At 37.6% G+C, this 20,665-nt stretch overlaps 3 protein-coding genes across 9 annotated transcripts in view; 1 reads left to right on the plus strand and 2 right to left on the minus strand.

Moving 5' to 3' along the window:
- The window catches only part of LOC129773126 (fructose-bisphosphate aldolase-like), a 609,238-nt gene that overhangs the window by 235,785 nt on the left and 352,788 nt on the right, over window positions 1–20,665 (plus strand). The window lies entirely within an intron of this gene.
- The window catches only part of LOC129773122 (glucose dehydrogenase [FAD, quinone]), an 83,108-nt gene that overhangs the window by 20,073 nt on the left and 42,370 nt on the right, over window positions 1–20,665 (minus strand). For all 3 annotated transcript variants that reach the window (XM_055776684.1, XM_055776685.1, XM_055776683.1), the window contains one exon: window positions 15,272–15,587. In XM_055776684.1, coding sequence (XP_055632659.1) covers window positions 15,272–15,548 — 277 coding nt within the window. In that variant the 5' untranslated portion in view covers window positions 15,549–15,587. The remainder of the gene's footprint in view (window positions 1–15,271; window positions 15,588–20,665) is intronic.
- LOC129773129 (fibrinogen C domain-containing protein 1-like) lies at window positions 3,158–15,264 on the minus strand. Of its 5 annotated transcripts, XM_055776699.1 has the most exons (5): window positions 14,923–15,264; window positions 5,688–5,731; window positions 5,301–5,546; window positions 4,598–5,230; window positions 3,158–4,534 (listed from the first exon to the last, which is right to left on the minus strand). In XM_055776699.1, exons 3-5 carry the CDS (start codon window positions 5,444–5,446, stop codon window positions 4,411–4,413), a joined length of 903 nt encoding a protein of 300 aa, XP_055632674.1. In that variant the 5' UTR covers window positions 5,447–5,546; window positions 5,688–5,731; window positions 14,923–15,264; the 3' UTR covers window positions 3,158–4,410. The 5 variants fall into 5 exon arrangements, 4 of the variants coding, with proteins under 4 accessions (XP_055632674.1, XP_055632673.1, XP_055632672.1 ...); XM_055776698.1 differs by having other exon boundaries at window positions 5,301–5,731; XM_055776697.1 differs by having other exon boundaries at window positions 5,688–15,264.

The raw sequence follows: 20,665 nt of genomic DNA on the forward strand, positions 1-20,665 counted from the left end.
AAGATCGTCATGTAACCTATTGTGAGATTGAGGCATCCCTAAGCATTAGTTCCACCAGCATATATGCGATTTTACATGAACACTTAGTTGTGCGAAAATTATGTTCACGTTGGATCCCACATAATTTGACAATCGCTCAAAAAAAAAAAGGCTCGTGTCGATTGGAATAAATGCTTTGAAAATTGGTTTAAGTGTATCGATCATCGTGGCGAAAAACAATAAAAATATATTCGGAGCTTAACTATTTGTTTTTGTTCCTATTCCCGAAATATAAATAGTGACCCTCGTATTTATGAAAAATGCAAATCTATGATGACTGCCACTATCAAATGGCGGATTACATATTTTCTCAAAACCCGATTAACATGGGTATCAAATGAAAGGGCTTGAATAGTAGATCACAGTAGATAATGAAAAATCCAAATCCATGATGGTCGCAATTACAAAATAGCAAATTACTTTATTAAACGGTTTTATTTAGCGACATCATCATATGTCCTACGTTTTTATTTTAGGCTTATCAATGCGCTAGACTAATGAAGGAGAGGTGTGATAACTGCTAACTGCTACTTGCCTAATTATTTTCTAGCTTTTAGTACATTATTATGTTTAATCACAATTAAACCGTTTAACTTAAAAAGTTTTTTTTACTTATTTTATTTTCTAGTTTTTTTGTTCTTTTTATCTTTAACTTGCGATAATCATGTTCTTTGACGTAGGACTATGTCTTTCATATCTATACTGGGGTGTAAGTTCAAAGCTTCGAAAACGAGAGCGTTACGCCAGATCAACAATTACGCCAGATCAACAATTACGACAGATCAACAATTTTGAGCGTTAACACCTCCTTAACAACTAGACGAAATGGTATGATGAACACTCCTTTCGAAAGATAAAATGTCTACACGTTATATGATGATTACTTTTTGATCCAAAAACTTATTTCATAAGCTTTAAAATTTCTTTCAAAACAAACTTTTAAGATCACACTAATCTGTATGCAAGCGGATGCCCGCTCGAAAATCCACTCAGTAATAATTGCGCAGCGGTTGATGTATGATCGCTGGAATCTGTGTGTTTCCCTAACACAGACTTCAAAACCAATGAGCCTGGGGAAAATCCAAACGGAAATCCATTCAGTTATATTATACAGCGATTGGATCATGTTATCGCGGTTGTGGCGAAGCTACAAGATGCATATTTAAGCGATGGTCTAGTGGCAAAAAACCATTCAGTATGTTTCGAACTGTGAGGGAGCTTAGAAGAGCCGTGGAAAGTACTCCACCGGCGGACGAGAAGATAATGATCGCAAACACAAATGACATTGGTACGTCCAGTTCATCAAATATTTCCCCTAAGGCCAAATGGGAATGCATCGGAATGAGGCGACCAAGAAAGCACCAGTGTCGAAAAGGTTTGTGGCATTGAAGATAACTGCCAAATAAATACAAACGCGCGTAACTTTTTGTTTAGTGGTCATCGAGTAAGCATTGATTGCCGGCGGGTGTCGAGCGTCTTTTGCTTCTTTTGCTGAATATTTTGCCTTCGCTACATCCAAGTTGTTCGACGACGAATCTTGCATTTCTATTCGTGTCTTGCTTAACCCGCGTATAAATCATGACTGAGATGAAATTTCAAGCAGGTACTCACATTTATAGATATTTGTGATTTCAATAATTTGTTGTTGTCTTAAGTTATAGAGACTCAAAACTACTACAGTTCATTCGACTCTATCAATAGTTTGCTTGCAATGCATATAACTCGTGGACATTTAATCATCTTAATGAAGTGATAATCATGTCACTTCGTTCAGTCGACAAAGAGGTATTGAGGCTTATAACCTTGATGAATATTTATTCATCTATTAATTGAGAATTGATTGAGATTCAACTTCTAACAAATGATCACTAAACCAACGATAGTCCTACGTCATCCTTGTGGTTATACTACAGATATAACCCACTTCCTGTTTATTTTCAAAAATTAATTACCTGCTAAAGTATTTGTAAGTTATTTGTATATATACTTATCAATTACACTGTATATGATATGGATATGGACTGATTTTTATGTCTATTTATTTACCCTATTAACCAACCGCAAGGTTTTTAAATTGGTAAGTATTTGGTATGAATAAGTAAAAAACTAGAGATATAATTTTTAAAGAAATTTGCTATAGGGGTCTATATTATCATTTCATTCTGGAAAAGGGGTCTCTTGCCCCAAATAGTTTGAGAACCCCTGATGTAGATGATCACTGAGATTGTGTCACATTTACCCGAAACCCCGAATTCCACTCACCCGAATGTAACAAATACCCGAGTGCGATCGATACCCAAATGTAACATCTACCCGAATATATTATATTTGCCCGAATGCAACAATTACCCGAATGTAACAGTAACCCGACATTTGCCCGAATGTGACAGTTACCAAAATTTAACAATTACCCGAATGTAACAGTTACCCGAACGTAACATCTACCCGAATTAAGGATATATTTGAATAATACGCAAATTTTATTATTAGGAAGTAATTGTATATTTATTTCTGATCAGTATTATATAAAGATCATATTTGTCTCGTTCATTCATTTCCATTCAAGAAGTATTTTTCATGGGTAGCGCAATTTGAGAAATAGCGACGTTGAATAAATTCTTTTTTTTTTTAAATGAAAAGTGAAAGAATGCAGTTTCATAACGTATTATGAAGATTACCCATTCATATGGATGACGCAACCCGTTTACTCGAAAGAAAGCTGACAATTTTAGTACATACGTATTATAGCACTGATTTAAATTTTTATTATGAATTCTGTGCTCCACCGATTACCCGGTTAGTTTGAAATATAGGAGATGATCCCCTAGTTAGGTTTACATTCATTTGGGGCTTCACGTTTGTAACTAGGCAATCAAAATGCATAACATGCATTAGTAACCGGGCAAACGCACCAGGTAAACGTATACCGTATACCTAACTAAAGGATCGTATCCTATGTTTCAAACAAACCGGGCAATCGGTGGAACACAGGTTTGCTTGCGAGAGGCCGCCACTCGGATTGCGTTACCTCGGCGGCTTAGAGATAGAAAATATTTTGATCAATCAAACAAAATAGTTATTCTTTCATATACGGTTTGTAATCATGATTCACCTCTTGATTGTTATTTTTAAGATAACTTTGACATATATATGATCGTCTGTAATATCATCAGAAGACACAGCCAAGGATCTTAGAACCGGAACCTTTAAATGTTTATGTCCATTAACGCCCACATTTTGGTGGGACTAGGTGCTGATTTTTCACCAACATCAAAATCCCTCCGCCGAATCATCACGTCGCCCAACCCGCCAACAATCAAAGCACCTTTTGTTTCACCTTGTACTGGAGTATTCATACATAAGCCACCATCAGATTCACGAGTTCTCCCTCGGAGAGGTGGCCTCCCGTTGTGCCCCAAGTTCTCAGTCACGTTTCGCATTGTTTTGCTATACCCTTGCCGCTGTCGCTATTTCTGAATCGGTTTGCTTTCAAAACATTCCGAGTTGCCTCACTTTAATCTAACCGATATACCGTTTTAGAAACACACCATGCGATTGTGTTGTTTTTGTGTCTGTCCAAAGTCCTAATCCTATAGACTCTGTCTGAAGCTAACGTCCCAGTCATCATCCCTATGGAGCATCCCAATAGGGGATCCAATATAGTGGCCAAGTTCACCTCTGTATAAAAACCCACTAATCTCTCGTACACAATCCCGCTCCCGGAATCTAGCGAATTGTCAGGCGAACCGTGCCTGCTGCTGGTTAGATGTGCATCTGTCCATTCTCAGTGTTTGCTTTTTGGCGTAAAAGCGGCGAAAGCATAATTTTCTATTCGTGACGACGCGTCCAGACACCGTCTTCTGTGCGGATCAACAAATGCCATCAGTTTCCGTGCGTTTATGGGAAAGCATGAATTCGAAATTCCGTTTTCGGAGGAATGGCGCTGGTGGGAGTCAAAACTGCGCTTGAATGGCTTTGGTTGCATCTTCACCTTCTGCGAGCAATAGAAGCAGCGATTGAAGGTGAGCGACCTTCGAGATGGTAGCAACAGTGGGAAAATCTATGGGTCGTAATTCATTGTTCGGAGGAGAGAAAATTTCACCGAAAGGCACCGGACATAACAAGCGGTTTGCCATCAGCAGATCGTGTTGTATTTTTGTACTTGGATAAACGTGAGTGGGAGTGTTGAAGCTTCAATGCAAGATGAAGAATGTCCTTCTAATTAATCATCAGGTATCTTATTTGATGTGGTAGAATTATTTACATTGGATAATTGTCAGTTATATTAATAAATGCACGTGGAAGTTCTTTGAGAGTGGTTTACTTCCATAATTCGATTAATTCTTTGAAGGTAATGAATGATAAATCAATTTAATTCGTTTCACGTATCATAATGAGTATGCTATTGAAACCGTTGCACCAGGCAAATTTCGGTGGATTGTAAGTGTTCCAACAGGTGGATTCTCCGTCGCCCCTATAACGTCCATTCAAATTGCTGCAACGTAAATGGTTTGAGTGACAATACATCACAGATATTTCAACTTCATCAAATTCTAACCTTGTCTGACAATTGTTGTACCACCAAGCACCATGGAACGTAACTGCGCAGTTATTGTTGCTCCCAGGAATTTTGTCATTCTTTCGATCCCAAGTGGTGAATTTCATTCCCGAATGGTAGCTAAAGGAATCGCCAGCCGTTCCGGAGTAATTTCCCAAACGAGTTATCAAGTATCCTTCGTCTTCACTGCCTATCCTGAATAGGCTATACTTGGCGTATACTAAGTTCAAATCGCGATCCGTCAGAATAAACATCAGTTCGAAGTCGCCCGAGTTCGTTATTCTGTAGATTTTCTCAAGGCCCAGCCAGAATTCCCCCGTCAACTTCCCGAAACCACGCTTGTACTCTTCCCAGGTACGATAAAAGTCTTCTTCTCCGCTGAATCGATGTTGTATTATTGTCCAGCCTCCGCCATGATTATGGAAGTCACAGAGTGCATCGAACGGAGGACCTCTCGGAGGATTCAATGAAACCACTCCTGGAATTTTGGTTGGGGCATCACTGCAGGATTTGTAGCCTCCCGTTGTGTCCATAGACCCTTCTGGGCAAGACGCTTTCAACGAGTTGATATTTTCAACTAACCTGACTTGTTGGGCCTTCAGATCTGCCACAATTGCTTCCAAGGTGGACACTCTAGATTATCAGATGAAAATAAATTATAAATAATCTCACACTTCCCTAAAACAGAGCGTGACCTACATACTTGTGTTCGAGTAGTTCCATTTTGGTAATCAGCAGCTCGTAGCCAAATCCGGACGGCACTACATCATCGTTAGCGAATGTCAAACTGCGCCGGCACGTTAGAATCGTGCAGAAAATGATACATTTAATCCAGAAAACACGCGCCATTGTGGGAAGCTTGTTTTGTTAAGAGTAGCGATGCAATTGAACGGTCAAGGCCAGTTATTATCAAACGGGTTTCTGGCGGCCGCGAGTGTAGTGACTGAGACTGATGAAGAACGGAGAGGAAGGATGGAGGAAAAGGAAAAGAAAAAGACGGGATTCCCCCCGTTAAAGGTCGTTATTCCAGGCTGATATGTTTTCGGGCAGTACGCATAGAAACCCAGGGAATGCATAGAAAAATACTAACGCTAATAATCTCCATATTCATTCGTTCTTCAAGATCTGTCCATGCTGTTTGTAGAATTAGAAAAATATTAATGAAAGATGAGTGTACAAATTTTGCCTTTTACTAATTCAGTTATATTGTGTATACCACAATATTTCGGATTTTTAGAGAATTGGATAACCTTTTGAAATGAAATAATAATTCGAAAAAAACTTGACATTTATAGCATTCAAATTTTTTTCAAATCAAAAATATATCCTAAGCTTCATTGTTTCAGTACTTGGTTGTGATTTTTGTCGATCACACCCTGGCTGTATTCCAAGTGGCAAATCCTAGATCACTCGTGTACCAGTAAAACCTAAATAAAAATTCTTTGACGGAAATTTCATCGACTAGAACGGGAATCAACGCAACGCATGCAAATGACGGATCTCTATGGTAGCATGACCGAAATTGCGATTGAATTTCGATCAAAAGTACGTGTGATACTTGAAGATGATCTCCGCCGCGTGTTGCGACACATGAGATTTTCGGATTTTCGTTCCATCGATGACAATCACAAGGATATTTGCACTATAAAGGCGACCCTTTTGAGTGCAAATATCATACTAACATTCTTTTCCTTCCCCTGGAAAGGATGTGGCCGGCGTCGTTATTGACTACTGAAAGCTCGAGTCACCGAAACTTGAACAACTTGATTTGCTGTTCCTAAGCGCCATTCAGTGTGTTTTTTGTGCAAATTCGTTGATTCATGTAAATCACGGAAAGCAACAACTAGCTCAAGGTTAAGGAATGTGAGAACTGCAATAAGTGTTTCCTAAGAAAGGTGAAGGGTTCTGTATTCATTGCATGTAGATTTTGGATTTCTTTGAAAATATTCGCCGCAATCGCAGTTGACCACTCGTAGCAATGGCTATAGATCAGCTATACTCAACCTGCGACCCGCGGGCGCTCTTCCCGGCGAGCTCTTGTGGTTGGGCCATGTGGTGTCACTTTTTCTTGAACTATTTTGTATGTGTAACAATAACGAAAATCTAAAAACATTATCTATTTTTCACGTATGACTACGTCTTTCACGGTGCCAAATCAGAAAACTGGGCTCGTTTTCATGAGAAATAATAGCAGATGCTCCGTTCGTTCTATGATATATATAATGGTTTCTATAATATTCCAATTTGAGCTACACTCGTTTTCAATTTATTGAGTATAAACAAGCTATTCACAATTTCACAGCATTGACGTTTGCTCAGGCATTCAGCTTGCGAAAAAATGGCAGTGAGTTCTTCCAAAGGGTCTTTCTAAAGGCCGAGAGTTTATATTAGTTTCCATATTGACCTTTTTCAAGGCTAGAGGCGAATTTTAAAGGAGAAATTTCAAAGCCTTTGTAGTTAAAAACATGATCTTTACTATCGAAGTCACAGTCTTGCTCCGGCTAGCAGAAGGTAGTCTTTTTCAATTCTCAATGCCGATGTCAGACACAGCTGATATGCTCGATACAAAGGAAGAACGGAAGTGGTTCGGTAGAGGCATCACATCGATTTTCATATCGTCTGGTGGAGCGTGCTTCTGTATTTTTGCACCACATCATCTCTGCACTGGGGTGCAAGTTTTAAATTTTGAAAACGAGAGCGTTATGTTTGAGGTGCAAGGATTTAAGCGTTAATATCTTTTTGCCAGTTGAACGAAGTGGTATGACAATGTTTGTTACTTATTATCTCAAAAAATATTCTCTATCGTTCAAAAACTTTTCGACCATTTTGTTTAAAGCTATTGAAATATATAGAACTTACCACATCGGTTTTCATAGCGTACACATAGGCTGCGTATGGTTGAATCACAAGTACGAATTGTTTTTTTTTGTGTTGGTGGGAGTAAGAATATGATATCGCCTCAGGCCGCAACGTGTTCATCACGCTGCGGCCGTGTATTGTTCTCGAGAGGACAAAAATGAATCATGAATCACCCATCTTCAACTGCTTCTTAAAGCCACGCAAACAAATCGATCCTTCTTAGGGCCTACAAAACAGTCGACTAAATAGGTATTTTGAAAATTTCGATGCGTTCGAGAACAACTAATGTAATCAAAAGCTAATTGATTTGTATAATTTTTTGCTGGGAGAGAGTTTCTATGAATTTATGAGCATGTTCGGATTTATGACGAAACTCTCATTTCGTGAAAGCATTCATTTATCGGGTCTTGTCAGTGCTACCCAAAGAATGTACTAAAGAGTTTCATTCTTGAATTTGGACATCACTCTTCTTATTTTTTTTTTGCGGTCCCCGACATCCTTACTGACTCGTTTTTGTGGTCCCCCCGGAAAAAAAGATTGAGTACCGCTGCTCCAGATAGTCAGTATTATGTTTTATTATATAATGTTAACGTTGATAACTATTTTTGTTGTGAAAGGTTTTTTTTGTATGCTTTTCATACCAATGGATTCGAAGAGTCTGCAAAATTTGTGCTATAGATATGCTATACATTATTATCACCGAGTCTAGTTTAAATTGATGAAAATTAGAATCATTTTCATTTGAACATATACTTGTTTCGCTAATTTGTGCGATTACCTACCCGTACCGTCAATAAGGAACAACCGCAAATACCACTGTGAATCAGTCGCTCGAAATGCTAATACAGAGAACAAACACAACAACGTGTGAACGAACAATATCGAGAGAGGTTGTTCTCTTGTGTGTGACATTTACTTTGTAATGTACAGGAAAACCTGTTTTTGTGCGATTTTTCTTTTGTGCGGTATATGAAAAGAAGCATATTTGGCGAAATTCTCGTCCATTTAGTTTTTTTTTTGATGGTTTTTATGCATTCCAGTGCGAAAAAAGCATATTTGCGTCTAAATTATCCACTTCTAAAATCATTCCCATCCTTCCATCAAATGCTCTAAGTTGCACATGACTTGTTGCTGTTGGAAACAAGTTTCGACATGCAACTAACGGGTGTTAAATAAAAAATGATAATTTTTTGAATAACATATAAAAAAAAAAAATTTTTCTTCGATTTCAGTATTTTTTATTAATAACATAATGTATTTTCTTCAAAAAAATGTCAGTGAATGTTTGAGTAAGGGCCGTGGTCTGCTGTTCGACGCAACTTTGTCGCGATGCTCTCACTAGAACGTTGTACGGCACTTACGTCCATTTTCCGGATACAATTCCGGATTCTTGTAGTCAGTTGCTTCGTGTCCTTGGCCCTCCAATTGTGTGAGCCAAAGAAATCCTCTATTGGGCGGCACTAGGGCAAGTTTGTTGGGTTACGATCTTTCGGCACGAACGGTATCTTTCTCTCCTCAAGATACGCCAGCGTCTTCTTGGCGTAATGGGAAGACGCCTTGTCCGGCCAGAAGACGTACTTCCCATCCGCGTGATGCTCGTTCAGGAACGGCAGCAGGCTTTTATCGAGGCACTCTTCTCGATAGATTTGTTGGTTGATTGCCAGACCGCTCGGCTTAAACCAAGGCTTTGAAATGCCCCGGTCGGAAATGGTCGGAAATGGTCGGAATCCATTGTACAACATAACCTTTTTTTCAAACTTGTGCTTGAACTTGTATTTCACTTCAGGCGGTGTGGATGACTTGTCGCTGCAGTAGTAATTATCATTTTCTGGAATATGCGTTTTGGACAGCGGAAAATAGCTTTCGTCGTCCAGAACGAAAGACGTCCCGCGGTATTTTTTGGTCATCCACCGACACTGTGATTTAACCGTCTCAATCTGCTCGTCCGTGTACTCCGGCGACCTCGTCTTCTTCCTGCAGACGATTCCTTCCATCTTGAGGGTCCGATGGATCAATACGTGGGAGCAGCCATATTTCCAACCGGCGTCACGCAGGCTGGTTGCGTCCTTGTTGTCAAACAGCTTCTTTAACGATGTCTTCCTCTGCTTCGTCATTATCGTCACCGGACGACCACTTCCGACCTTCCGCTCTACGTTCAGGGAACCCAGGATACGATATACCGTACTGACAGGTACATTTTCTTCCTTAAAATGTGCCACCGTGAACTTTTTTCCTTGCTGGAAATGCGTTTCGTAGAACCGTACAATGCGTTCGCGGAGCACGTGCTGTTTCGACGCCATCTTTGCTTTGACTAAATTCAAACTAGCAAAACCAAACACGCCTACTGTTTCTAGGGAGCCCAAGGAGCAATTTTCTTGGAGAAAGAAAATGTTACGCTCTTTATTTGAGTTTCTGAAAGGTATTGAAAAAATTCTCATTTTTATTTAACACCCGTTAAAAGCACAACACAACCACGTGCAACCGAAAAGGCAAACTGTCCCATCGCAAAGCAGGGAAACAAAAGGAATTCGAACGGTGAACGGCGTCGATTTGATTTTTTTTCTTGGGAGAAACTTTTTTTATGCGATCCCTATCTACCGCACAAAAAAGGTTTTTTTTCAAATTGTGTACCGAACACGGTTTTTTTAAAGCTACTGGTGAAGTTTTGCACATTTTTTTCATGCGGTTTTTTCATGTTCATTAAGATTTTGCGAGATAGTTGATGGTTAGAATCTCTGTACTTCTCTTCTATTACACTCATGAATCTTACCAACTGGCAAAAATCTAGAAAAAGATTATTTCCATATAGCTTCAGTATTGCCACAGAAAAAATAAAACATTAGGTACCATTCATTCAGTTTCATATTTGGGATACTTTTTAATTATATCTTGAAAAAAGTGCACCAAGCCACTGATGATATAACTATGAAATTAATATCACAATTGATTTTTTAGAGTAAGAGTAAGAGTCAATATCATTTTATATGAGAATTACATTTGAATTATAACACAGAAGTAAAAAATTCAACAGCACTATTCATTATCGTTTGTGTTTGACGTTCGCTTAGCATGAGCATGTAGAATTTAACCGTTCATCAATATTTGAATTTCATCAGTTCTCTTCATCGTTATCAGTTTATTTACCAAGCAGTGTTTCGTAGTTGACTATAAAATATAATCAAGTATAATGTAATATTCCTTCAAAAAATTACAAAATAAAGTGTCCGAAATTTGAATCGAATTTTTTCTCTACGATTCATATTTTGGATCGTTGAAATTAGTGATACTACAATGTAAGTTTTCATGTTTATTATGGATGCAAAGCGTAGATTCATATAACGTTCCAAAATATTTTGAAATATTGTATAAATAATACACATGTTTTTCAACTGAAGACTAGCTGATAGTGATAGTGATTAGTGAACAATGTGCAACTGGATGAACTTCTAACAGAAGAAACGTTGAACCCTCCCTATGTTGCTGTGTATCCTGGTAACTCACTCATCAACTCAGGTAAAAGTAAACCTCACGTTACACGAGTCCTGGGATATGTTGTATAAAGTAGTAGAACCAGCGAAGATGTTGATTGAAAAGTCGAAGCGCCAAAAACTTGAGTAAAGCAACAAGAAAATTGAGTTAAAACGGAAAGAAAAAGGAATCCAAACATTCGCTAAGTTGGGGAACTAGGAAGAACGGATGGAGCAGTAAGAAAAACTTGAAGATCTGAAAAGGCAAAAAAGGTGCAAATTCACGAATTAAGACAGCAAAATTGGTACAAAAGTATAATGACAAAATAGATGAGACTTTCTGATAAAAATGAAGAATCAAGATTGAAGCTCTGTGAATAAGCTTGAATTATTATATTACCTTGAACAACAAATAACTTGAATTCAAATATATTTTAAACCATGAAGCTATAACATATAGAAACATCTATCAACGACAAGCATTTTGGGGAAAAATAGGGGACGGGATAAATGCTTGCAAATATCACAAAAGAGATGAACTCCCGGCCCCGTGAGGCTAACGTCATATGAGCCTTTATAAAAATATATATTTTGGAAAAAAAAAATCACAAAAGAGGTTGTAGAATATTATACCAAGTTAATTAAAAAAACAAGTGGTAAAAGTTTTATTATAAGTTTACAAGCCATCAATAGTTGTAGACAATTTTTAAGAGATCTTTGTATGCTCGGAAGCAGTGTTGCCACATTTTAATCTGTACCAGAGGGTTTAAAAATCTTTCTCATCTGTACTTTTTCGTCCAAAAATCTGTATTATCTGTACAATTATGAATGAAAATTTAAAAAAAATCGCTCCAAGCGATACTGCGGCTTAAAAGTCGTCATTTACCTTAATGTTGCTTAGTTCGAATGTAAGAAATATCACACGTGGAAAAAATCTGTACCAATTTGTACTTTTTGACGAAAATCTTTACTCTGTACCGTACAGAATCTGTACCAAAAATTACGAAAAAAATCTGTACTTTTCCAGATAAATCTGTTCGTGTGGCTACACTGCTCGGAAGATTACAGTACACTTTTAGACAGACCAAGTTGTTGTTATTTTGACGTAGGATTACGTCTTTCGGGAACATATTGGGGTACAAATTGAAAAACGAATATCGATCGCATCGTGAAAAATGTCCAATTTCAAACGCTTATTGCTCAGTCATTTCATGACGGATTGATGTGATTTTTACATCGAAATATTGCGGCACTCTATAACAATTTTTCACCTTGAATAAAATAATATATATCATGTAATTGACTATCGAACAATTGAAAAATCTGAATCCCTATTCAAACGGTACTGATTGGTCGAAATTGACGTCATTTCTTTTTCGCCTGCTTCGCTTCTTTCGTTACCCGATAAGTCAAATATTTGCATGGCGAGCGAGTGGGGGGCGCCTATTTATCACATACTAACTGATATAAAAGGACGGTAGCATTTTTGGATTTCTCCATTTTTTGTGTGGACACCGACTGGACAACATCGTTGCTGGACGAGCTGGACGGCGAGGGATCGAGTGCCTTTCTCAAGGCAAGAGGGTGGAGGTGGTAGCGCTGGAGTAGAATAGAGTAGAGTTTTCAAAGGGCCTTTCTCAAGGCTAGAGACGAATGAACTGCAAAAGTTTAAAGTCTCTATAATACAAGGCCTGACCTGACCTGGATTTCTCATTCTCGTTCAATGCTCAGATCGGCAAACATCTGGGCTTCTAGTGTGCAGTGCTCTACAAATCAACCAACACCATACGATGCGGCAAAGGAGAGGAAGCCATCGGCAACCAACGATGGATGCGGTGCGGCAAAGGGAGCAAAGAAGAGGAAGCAGCGGAGAGCATTGAATTAAATCTAGTGTGCATTGCTGGTGCGATCCTCTTCACATCAACAATTGGATGCGGCAAAGGAGGCAGAGGAGCGAAGTGCATTGCATCGCATCGTATCACACCCACTATCCGTCGTTTAGCTCGTCGTGGTAGTGCCAATCAAACCCTCGCAAATCGACGCACAGAAGCCGATGGCGCCAAAGTCAAGGAAAGCATCAGCGAATCCGTAAAAGTTACCGCTCCCAAAACTAAATTGCTACATCCGACAGAAACGCAGCAGATTCCGTACAGCCCATTAAACCTTTTACTGGATTTGGCAAAAGAAGCGAAGGACATATGCATGCATGTATATAACGGAACGCTCCAGTCATACACAGCTCGTTAGGGACGAATGACCTTTGGGTTAAAGTCCCTTTAAAAACAAGAACGAACGATACACAGCCCGTATCAGACAAATGCATGAAGGAATTCTATAAAATAATATTTTTGCGGTGCCTTTGCGCCAACTACACGGGCGAGTAGCACCATAGTAGCAAAAAATGTCGAAGTTCGTGACATCTGGTAGCAATATTTTTCTTCTTTTGAATTATAGAGATTTTAAACTTTACGTTCATTCGTCTCTAGCCCTGAGAAGGGCCCTTGCGAAGAAAACTAGCTCATACTCTTTCTCGACCTACCTTTAGAAAGACATTTTCATTGTCGCTCAGCACTCCTCAGCAAACGAGTCTGCTTTCGGCGGCACCAAGCGACGCCATGAGCAATATTCATTTAGGGAGGCTGATTAATCTCCCATCGAACTAGCAGGCCCGAAGGCAGTTTTGAATTGATAAAATTTAAATGTATTTATTTTTTTGACGTAGGATTACGTCTTTCGGGAACATGTTGGGGTATAAATTGAAAATCGAAAATCGAGCACATCGTGAAAATTGTCCAATTTCAAACGCATATTGCTCAGTCATTTCATGATGGATTGATGAAATTTTTGCGTCAATCGATTCCGCCACTCCAAAACAATTTTTTATATTGAAGATAATAATATATGTCATGAAACTAACTATCGAACTATTGAAAAATTTCAACCCCTATCCTGACGGAAATAACCACATCTGATTGGTCGAAATTTACGACACGTGTGGCGGGTCCCTAACAGAGACATCAAAACCAAGCTGCCTGGGGGAAATCGGCTTTGCAAATACATGATAGTAGGGGGAGCTTTTGCTCCCACCGAAATGTTGCTTCGTGGAATTGCATATCAATGACTGATCGTGTATTGTGAAAAATTTATTACAAGTGTAAGTGTAAAATATATGGTAGCAGTTGTGTTGAAAATTACTTCATATATGAAACGATTTATTTCAATTTTCATAAATAAAAACCAAGGTGTGTTACCGCTCGAGAACGGGTCGTTTGGTCACCAAATCATTATCAAAGAGTTTAACGATGTAATTCTTCAAACATATCCAAAATCAACAGATAGCCAACGGAATCCTACGTCAACTATGGCCTGTGGCCTTTTTTTCATGTATTCAATCAAATAAGTATCATAGCAGAAAGCTTATAAGCATATTGAACTAATTTATTAAAAATATCAACCAAACAATACCTGTGCATGAAGTTTAGATCTGTTTTCTGCATCAAATGCCTTAAGCGTCCGAAATATGATTCAGAACGGTACTTTATGGCCTTTACAATATAAAGAGTCGATTCAGTATCACCCTTCTATATAACTATATTTTAGATACTTATTGGATTCACGCCGGTAAGTATTTAGGTCAACGACGGAATTCGACCAAAAAATCGAATTATCTTCAACACAGCTGCAACTCTTAGTGCAACCTATAAAAGCAACCGAGAGAACTCCATGTCAAACGTTTCAATCTATTTGTATTCAAATACGCAGCAGCGGTAGATATCTCTGGATATCCTAGGGAACACTACGGGAGTGAACTGAATCGTTATTTTGTCAATTCGGTTTATTACCAAAGAGTTCGTGACGGCAGAATATATCACTGGCCAACCTGAGAAGGTAACCGAGACAACTCCTACACCCATAAAAATCATTGGCAAAAGAAGCTGCCAAATCTTTGGTAAAGCAAACATTAGTAGAATGTACATATTTTCTTTACATATTACTAACCGTATGTAAAATTAATGCCAGATACAGGGCGGTTAGACCGGGCAGTTACAGAGCGGCCTCGATTATATACAGCCTCCCATTTCTTTTCACTGTATATAATCGAGTCAATTTTTTTTCTCTTCTTTGACGCCACTCAAACAAAACTCAGCCAAGCAATCATAAAACTCTCTGAGAGCTGTGTCTAGTACGAAATATCATCTTTATCGCGCCTCTAGCGTAACTCGATCGTACTTATACAAGAAGAGACAGCCATCTACCTGAAAAATAATGGTTTTGTATTTCCCCAATCTAATTTCTCACATTCAAAAAATTATTTCGGTAATCATAAGAACTTAATCTCTCTACTTACCGGCTTCTATTAGTAGAACTTTCCAGTTTTTAATCTCCGACAGCCGTGATGCAATTACTGAACCTCCAGAGCCTCCGCCAACGACGATGAAGTCATATTCGTAGTCCGTATTCCTCGATGTTCTCGACTGCATTCTTCCACAGGGATCCTCCAGATCGCACTGAGATCGAATGAAAACTTCCAGCAAGCCCATGAACAGCATGTATTGTGAACCACCGCAAAGAGCCGCCAGTGTGGCTCCCACTGGGGGAGCGATTGGACAGGCACAGGATGACATCCTGTGGTATCTCCCGGTTGGCGTCTAGCTCCGCGCCTCCTGTAAGAGTGATGTATAAAAAAGAAATGATAGAGAGAATGGTAAAGAGTAGTAACCCAAACACTTAGTTTAATTACGCTAGATTTTTTATTTGAAAGTGCGTTTGAAGTGAGATCCATCATTATTTAGTGGAAAGCAACTAGGGTCGACATGCAACATCTCGTGTAGTCTCACATTTAATTGGTTTTCATTTTAATTTGCGGGGAAATGTGAGCTAAAACATGAATGAGCAGCTGTAACTGTTACTTTATTTTGAAGTAAACCACATGTTTTAATTTGATTTTAACAGAATGAAGAGAAAAATAGAGTGAACGGAATGAAAATATACTATTAAAAGAGCTTTTCATCTGAAATGAAATGGTGGTATTTCCTTCCGCCACACACATCAGGGTTCCATTCAGTGGTGTTCCGCAAAGATCAAGGTGAATCAAAATTGGCAATTTTATATACGAGTGCTGAAATCGATTGGAAATATCATGAAATGGCAACTGGTTTTCGAGATGGGTGCTACCTCTTTTTTCTGGAATGGAATTGCAATAAAATTGATTGTTTCTGGAGCAAACCAGTTTCTCCCAAAGGTTCTCAATGCGATGGGTCACTGCGTGGTTGATTTCCGCACAGACGACTTACATAACATGTTATGCGGGCGCTATTTATTGCAAGGTTAATCGTATGAAGCTGAAGACGCGCACATTTTTCAACTCATTGGTGCAAAAGGTGAAGGTCCTGTTAATATTGGCAGAAAAACAAATTGTATGTCTGTTTTGATTCAGACTATATGTGAGGTGAGTATATTTGTCCAAGAAAAAAAAAATATTCGAAGACCGAGTCGGTGGAAAAAGTACTTGAGAAAATATCGTTCAAAGGATTTGAACTTTTGTTCAATGAAAATGTTCTACTTTCATTTTCGTCGTTTTATTTTCAACCAGCTGACTCGGCGCAGACCTTCCGCAGACTAAGACGGATCTAATCTGATACTAACTCTTCAAATTCGTTGTTTCGCTCTCGAGTACTTATCTTGTATAGAAGTGACCATCTTCCAATGTATGAATGACTTGTTGTTTATTGTGTTTAGGTATTATTGGTATTTTGTTTTGTAGATTAAAAAAATATTTTGAGAAAAATGAATTTTAACTTGTATTTTTTTATGTCATATGTCATGTCGTATAATTTTTAAATAATTTTTTTTTGTAATTTTGAGTTTTTATAAACAAATCTAACTCAAAAGTTATAAGATCTAAAATGTTAGAAATTATTGAAGTTGTTTTTAAAAAATATCAAACAAATTTCACAAACATGCACTGAAAAATATGTTTTTATAGAAGCAAACAAACTTTCATGATTTTAGCAGTATTAAGATTATATTTTTAAGACTATTAGTGTCAGTGTGTGTGACGTGGGAAAAAAGTCTGCAAATAAGTTACATTTAAGCAAAAATGTCACTGATTTCGAGGACTCTGGATCTTTTTACCACATTATACTCTATCGACCGCCATTCACTATGTATTTATTCTCATTTATTTTTAGTTCCGACTAATTTTTCGTTACACATCGCTTATTCCATTCGATTCTAAGGAAGATGAATTACTTGAAACTTATACTTATTCTATAAATCGAAGAGCCAATTAATAGGCTAGTGGCCGATAAAGTGCAAAATAATGATCACAAGTCACAATGCAAATGTCATCTATTTAAAAATTATGTAAAATGATGATCATATCATATCATATTTTGTTTACCAATACAAATATACTCCTCCTACTAATTTACTTCGATAAATACTTGATTGATTTGACAATAAACTTCTAAATATGTCAGTGTCATTCTAAAAAAAAATTAACTTTGTTGTTCGGCGTATTAAAGATGTCGAGTTTGACACCGAATAAAAATTCGCTACTAAAATAGCGAATTTACTAATTTACTAAAATTTACTGGTAAAAAGATCCAGAGTCCTCGAAATCAGTGGCGTTTTTGCTTAAATGTAACTTAATTGCAGACTTTTTTTCAATTTTTTTCCCAATTTTTTATTCTTTTGAAGAAAAAAGCGGTTGAAGCCACATCGTTTGCTTGTTATAATTTTGGTTTTTTGATTTTTTTTTAATTCACCAGGTTTTTTTTATCCCATCTGTCTTTTTTTGTTAGATTCATTTAGCAATTCAGCTGTAACAGAGCCGAATTTATCATATTTTTATTAATTTATCATTCATCAACTTTTTATTTAGTTAATAACTCAACTGCAAAAACGTTCCAATTTAAGTTTGCTATACAATCCGATAGATGAGGTTCTCACCTTTCTTCCACATTGTTAAATACAGCTGGGAATGTATTTGCAGCTAAGTTATGACCAAAAGAGAGAGTCGATGTAGAGAAATTGATCAAATCACTTACACCCCTTTCATTCTAAGCCCCTCATATACATTTTTTCTCATATTGTATAATACGTAGTAGTCATTTTAGGCGTAGGAGTATTCCTATCTTATCGATACACATTTTTATCTATTACACATTAGCCATTTAGGCGTAAGAGTATTCCTATCCTATCGATACACAACACATGTCGTCTTTTTCGGCGTAAGAATATTCCTATTGTTCGAATGTTCACAGTTGGACACAGCGGGACTGGTGATATGAGGCTTCCTTTGTTGTGTTATAAATAGCACCGATTACCGATGCAGCAAATCGTATGTGGAGTGAGAGGATGGGATAACCATCACATGATAATCAAAAACTCATAATTTTTAGGGGAACCTCAAAATATTTTTATTCGAAGTAATTCCCGTTTGTTCCAATACATTACGCACATTTCTCTGCAAGATTGTGTATTCCTTTCCTATGAACCTTGGTTTGTGTCGACGAAATCTATCCGCCGACCGATCGTTACATAAGTTCAATCGCTTTAAAATAGAACACAGAACACATTCCGAGTATCCGCGGAATAGTCTGGCAAGGATACCGCGGATAAACGAAATCGAGGTGCAAACGCGAACAAAAAAGCACTAAAACTATGTTTTATCAATACTTAAATCATTAAACTATTCATCTGTAAGGACGTGTATACCAGTAGTCATATAATTTGAAAGCCACGACCAAAATAAAAGAGTAAGAACCTACCACTCACTGACAAATTTCGGGAAGATCTATAAAATTACTATGAAACTCGCTTCCGCGGAAAATCAGCCCGAGGATCACTGAGGCACTGAAACTTATTTTTTGAACGACCCTCGTATTATGAAGTCAACGACTTTTTAGTTTATTTCTCGATATTTTATATGGATTCCGACACACTACAGGACACAACACCTATGTACAGGGTGGCGCATAAGTCACGCTACGCTCTCTGAAGAAAAAAAAATAACGATCGCGCTGCAACTATCAAGTGTGTTGGTTCCTGAGCGGTTAAGTTGTCGACTTTGTATCGTTTTTTTATTCGAGAATAAAAACTTTGTATCGTGGGACATTTTTTTATACGCCCTGTACCCTGTACCTGCACCCTGTACATAGGTGCTGTGTCAGTCAATTGCTAGTCTCATGCTTTGCATTGTTTGTTTTAACGTGTCAGTAGCTTATTGAAGGTAGCAAAGAGTTGATTTTTTGTTCGGTACAAATGAGTAGACCACTCACTAAACAGAAAAAAAGAAATGAATTTTTTTTTATATTTCTCTTTTTATTTCAATGACATGTGTTTTGATTTTGAAATCCTATAATAAGTTTCATAACAGGGAGTTTCGCGTTCCCTGTTTTCATGATATCGAATCATTTTTATTCAAATTGGTTAACGAAAGCTATTTTCTAAAGCTACTGGTGAAGATCTAGAGATTGTCGGAATTTCGTTAAAATTAGTAGTTTTGTTCCTTATCGCAAAATATTAGATCCGTATAATTTTTTTGTTTTATTTCGCCCATTTCCATTTTAGGGTGATCCGAAAATATTTTTTCCCCTTTTTCCATAAATGACTTTTTTCAAAAATTCAGAACTTTTGAACTACTTGAACGATTCAAATGATCGACATATTAAATTGAAGCCAAGCTGATCTTCTTCGCAAAAATATCACACTTACAAAAAAATAATTTTGTCTTCGCAATTATTGATTGTATTTACTTTTTATAGTTAACCTGGTTTCTGGGCCAAGGGCGCTATATTTTTTATGTTTTTTCTTGAAAGATGAGTTTTTTTACGTAACAAATCCAAAAATCAAAGATATTTTTTTATCGGTTTTGAGCTCTGATTTTCTACAGTTAATATGTTTTGGTCACGGTTGCTTAATGGACAGAAAATAGGAACGAGTGCAATATTTTTTTTCAAAGAAGACTAGCTTTAATTTAATATGTGGATCATTTGAATCGGTCAAGTAGTTCAAAAGTTAAGATTTTTTTAAAAAGTCATTTTTGGAAAAAGGGGGGAAATGATGTTTTGGACCACCCCAAAATAAGTAACAAAACTATCAATTTTGACGAAAATCTGAGAACACTCTATCGGTTTGGCATGGAATGGCTAAATTTTCATAGGTTACAGAGCAATACTAGGGTCGTTTTATTAGCCACTACTGATCGGTATCGAGGTGCACTAACTCACGCCACAGCAGTTGTGGTCGCAAAATTAATTGAAACAAGGTTCAAAAATGTGGTCGTAAAATTTGACTCCGTCGGACTACTTTTGGTTCTCCAATGTAAAGAAATGCCTGTACTGGTGTACTTTTGTTGCGTTAATTTTTTAACTTAATTGTAATACACTTATAACGTCAACGTTGCGTCAACTGTTTTCTTGGATAAATCTTGTCGACGTCGATATTGCGCTTGTGTTGAATGCGAATGCGGCTATACGATTTCTGTGAGGAAATATTTGATATTGCGCCCCTTTACGTTGAGTTTACGTTGACCTTATGTTATCGTGTATCGAATTATATTCATACTCTGTACGCTACGATAAATCGTCACATGCGGATCGGTCCCGTTGTGATGCTACAGATGCTACAGTTGTGATGCTTAATGGTTTGGACAGAGAATTCGATGAACCTTTATTTTTATGAACGGTCATTTTCGCGATGTTACATTTTTTTTCGCTGCGTCAGCGTAAATGAA

Source organism: Toxorhynchites rutilus, chromosome 3 (assembly GCF_029784135.1).
Source record: "Toxorhynchites rutilus septentrionalis strain SRP chromosome 3, ASM2978413v1, whole genome shotgun sequence".
Taxonomy (NCBI): domain Eukaryota; kingdom Metazoa; phylum Arthropoda; class Insecta; order Diptera; family Culicidae; genus Toxorhynchites; species Toxorhynchites rutilus.

Excerpts from the sequence above, each read along its gene's own strand:
- LOC129773129 (XM_055776696.1), bottom strand. The coding sequence starts at position 9,894 with ATGAGAATTTTTTCAATACCTTTCAGAAACTCAAATAAAGAGCGTAAC.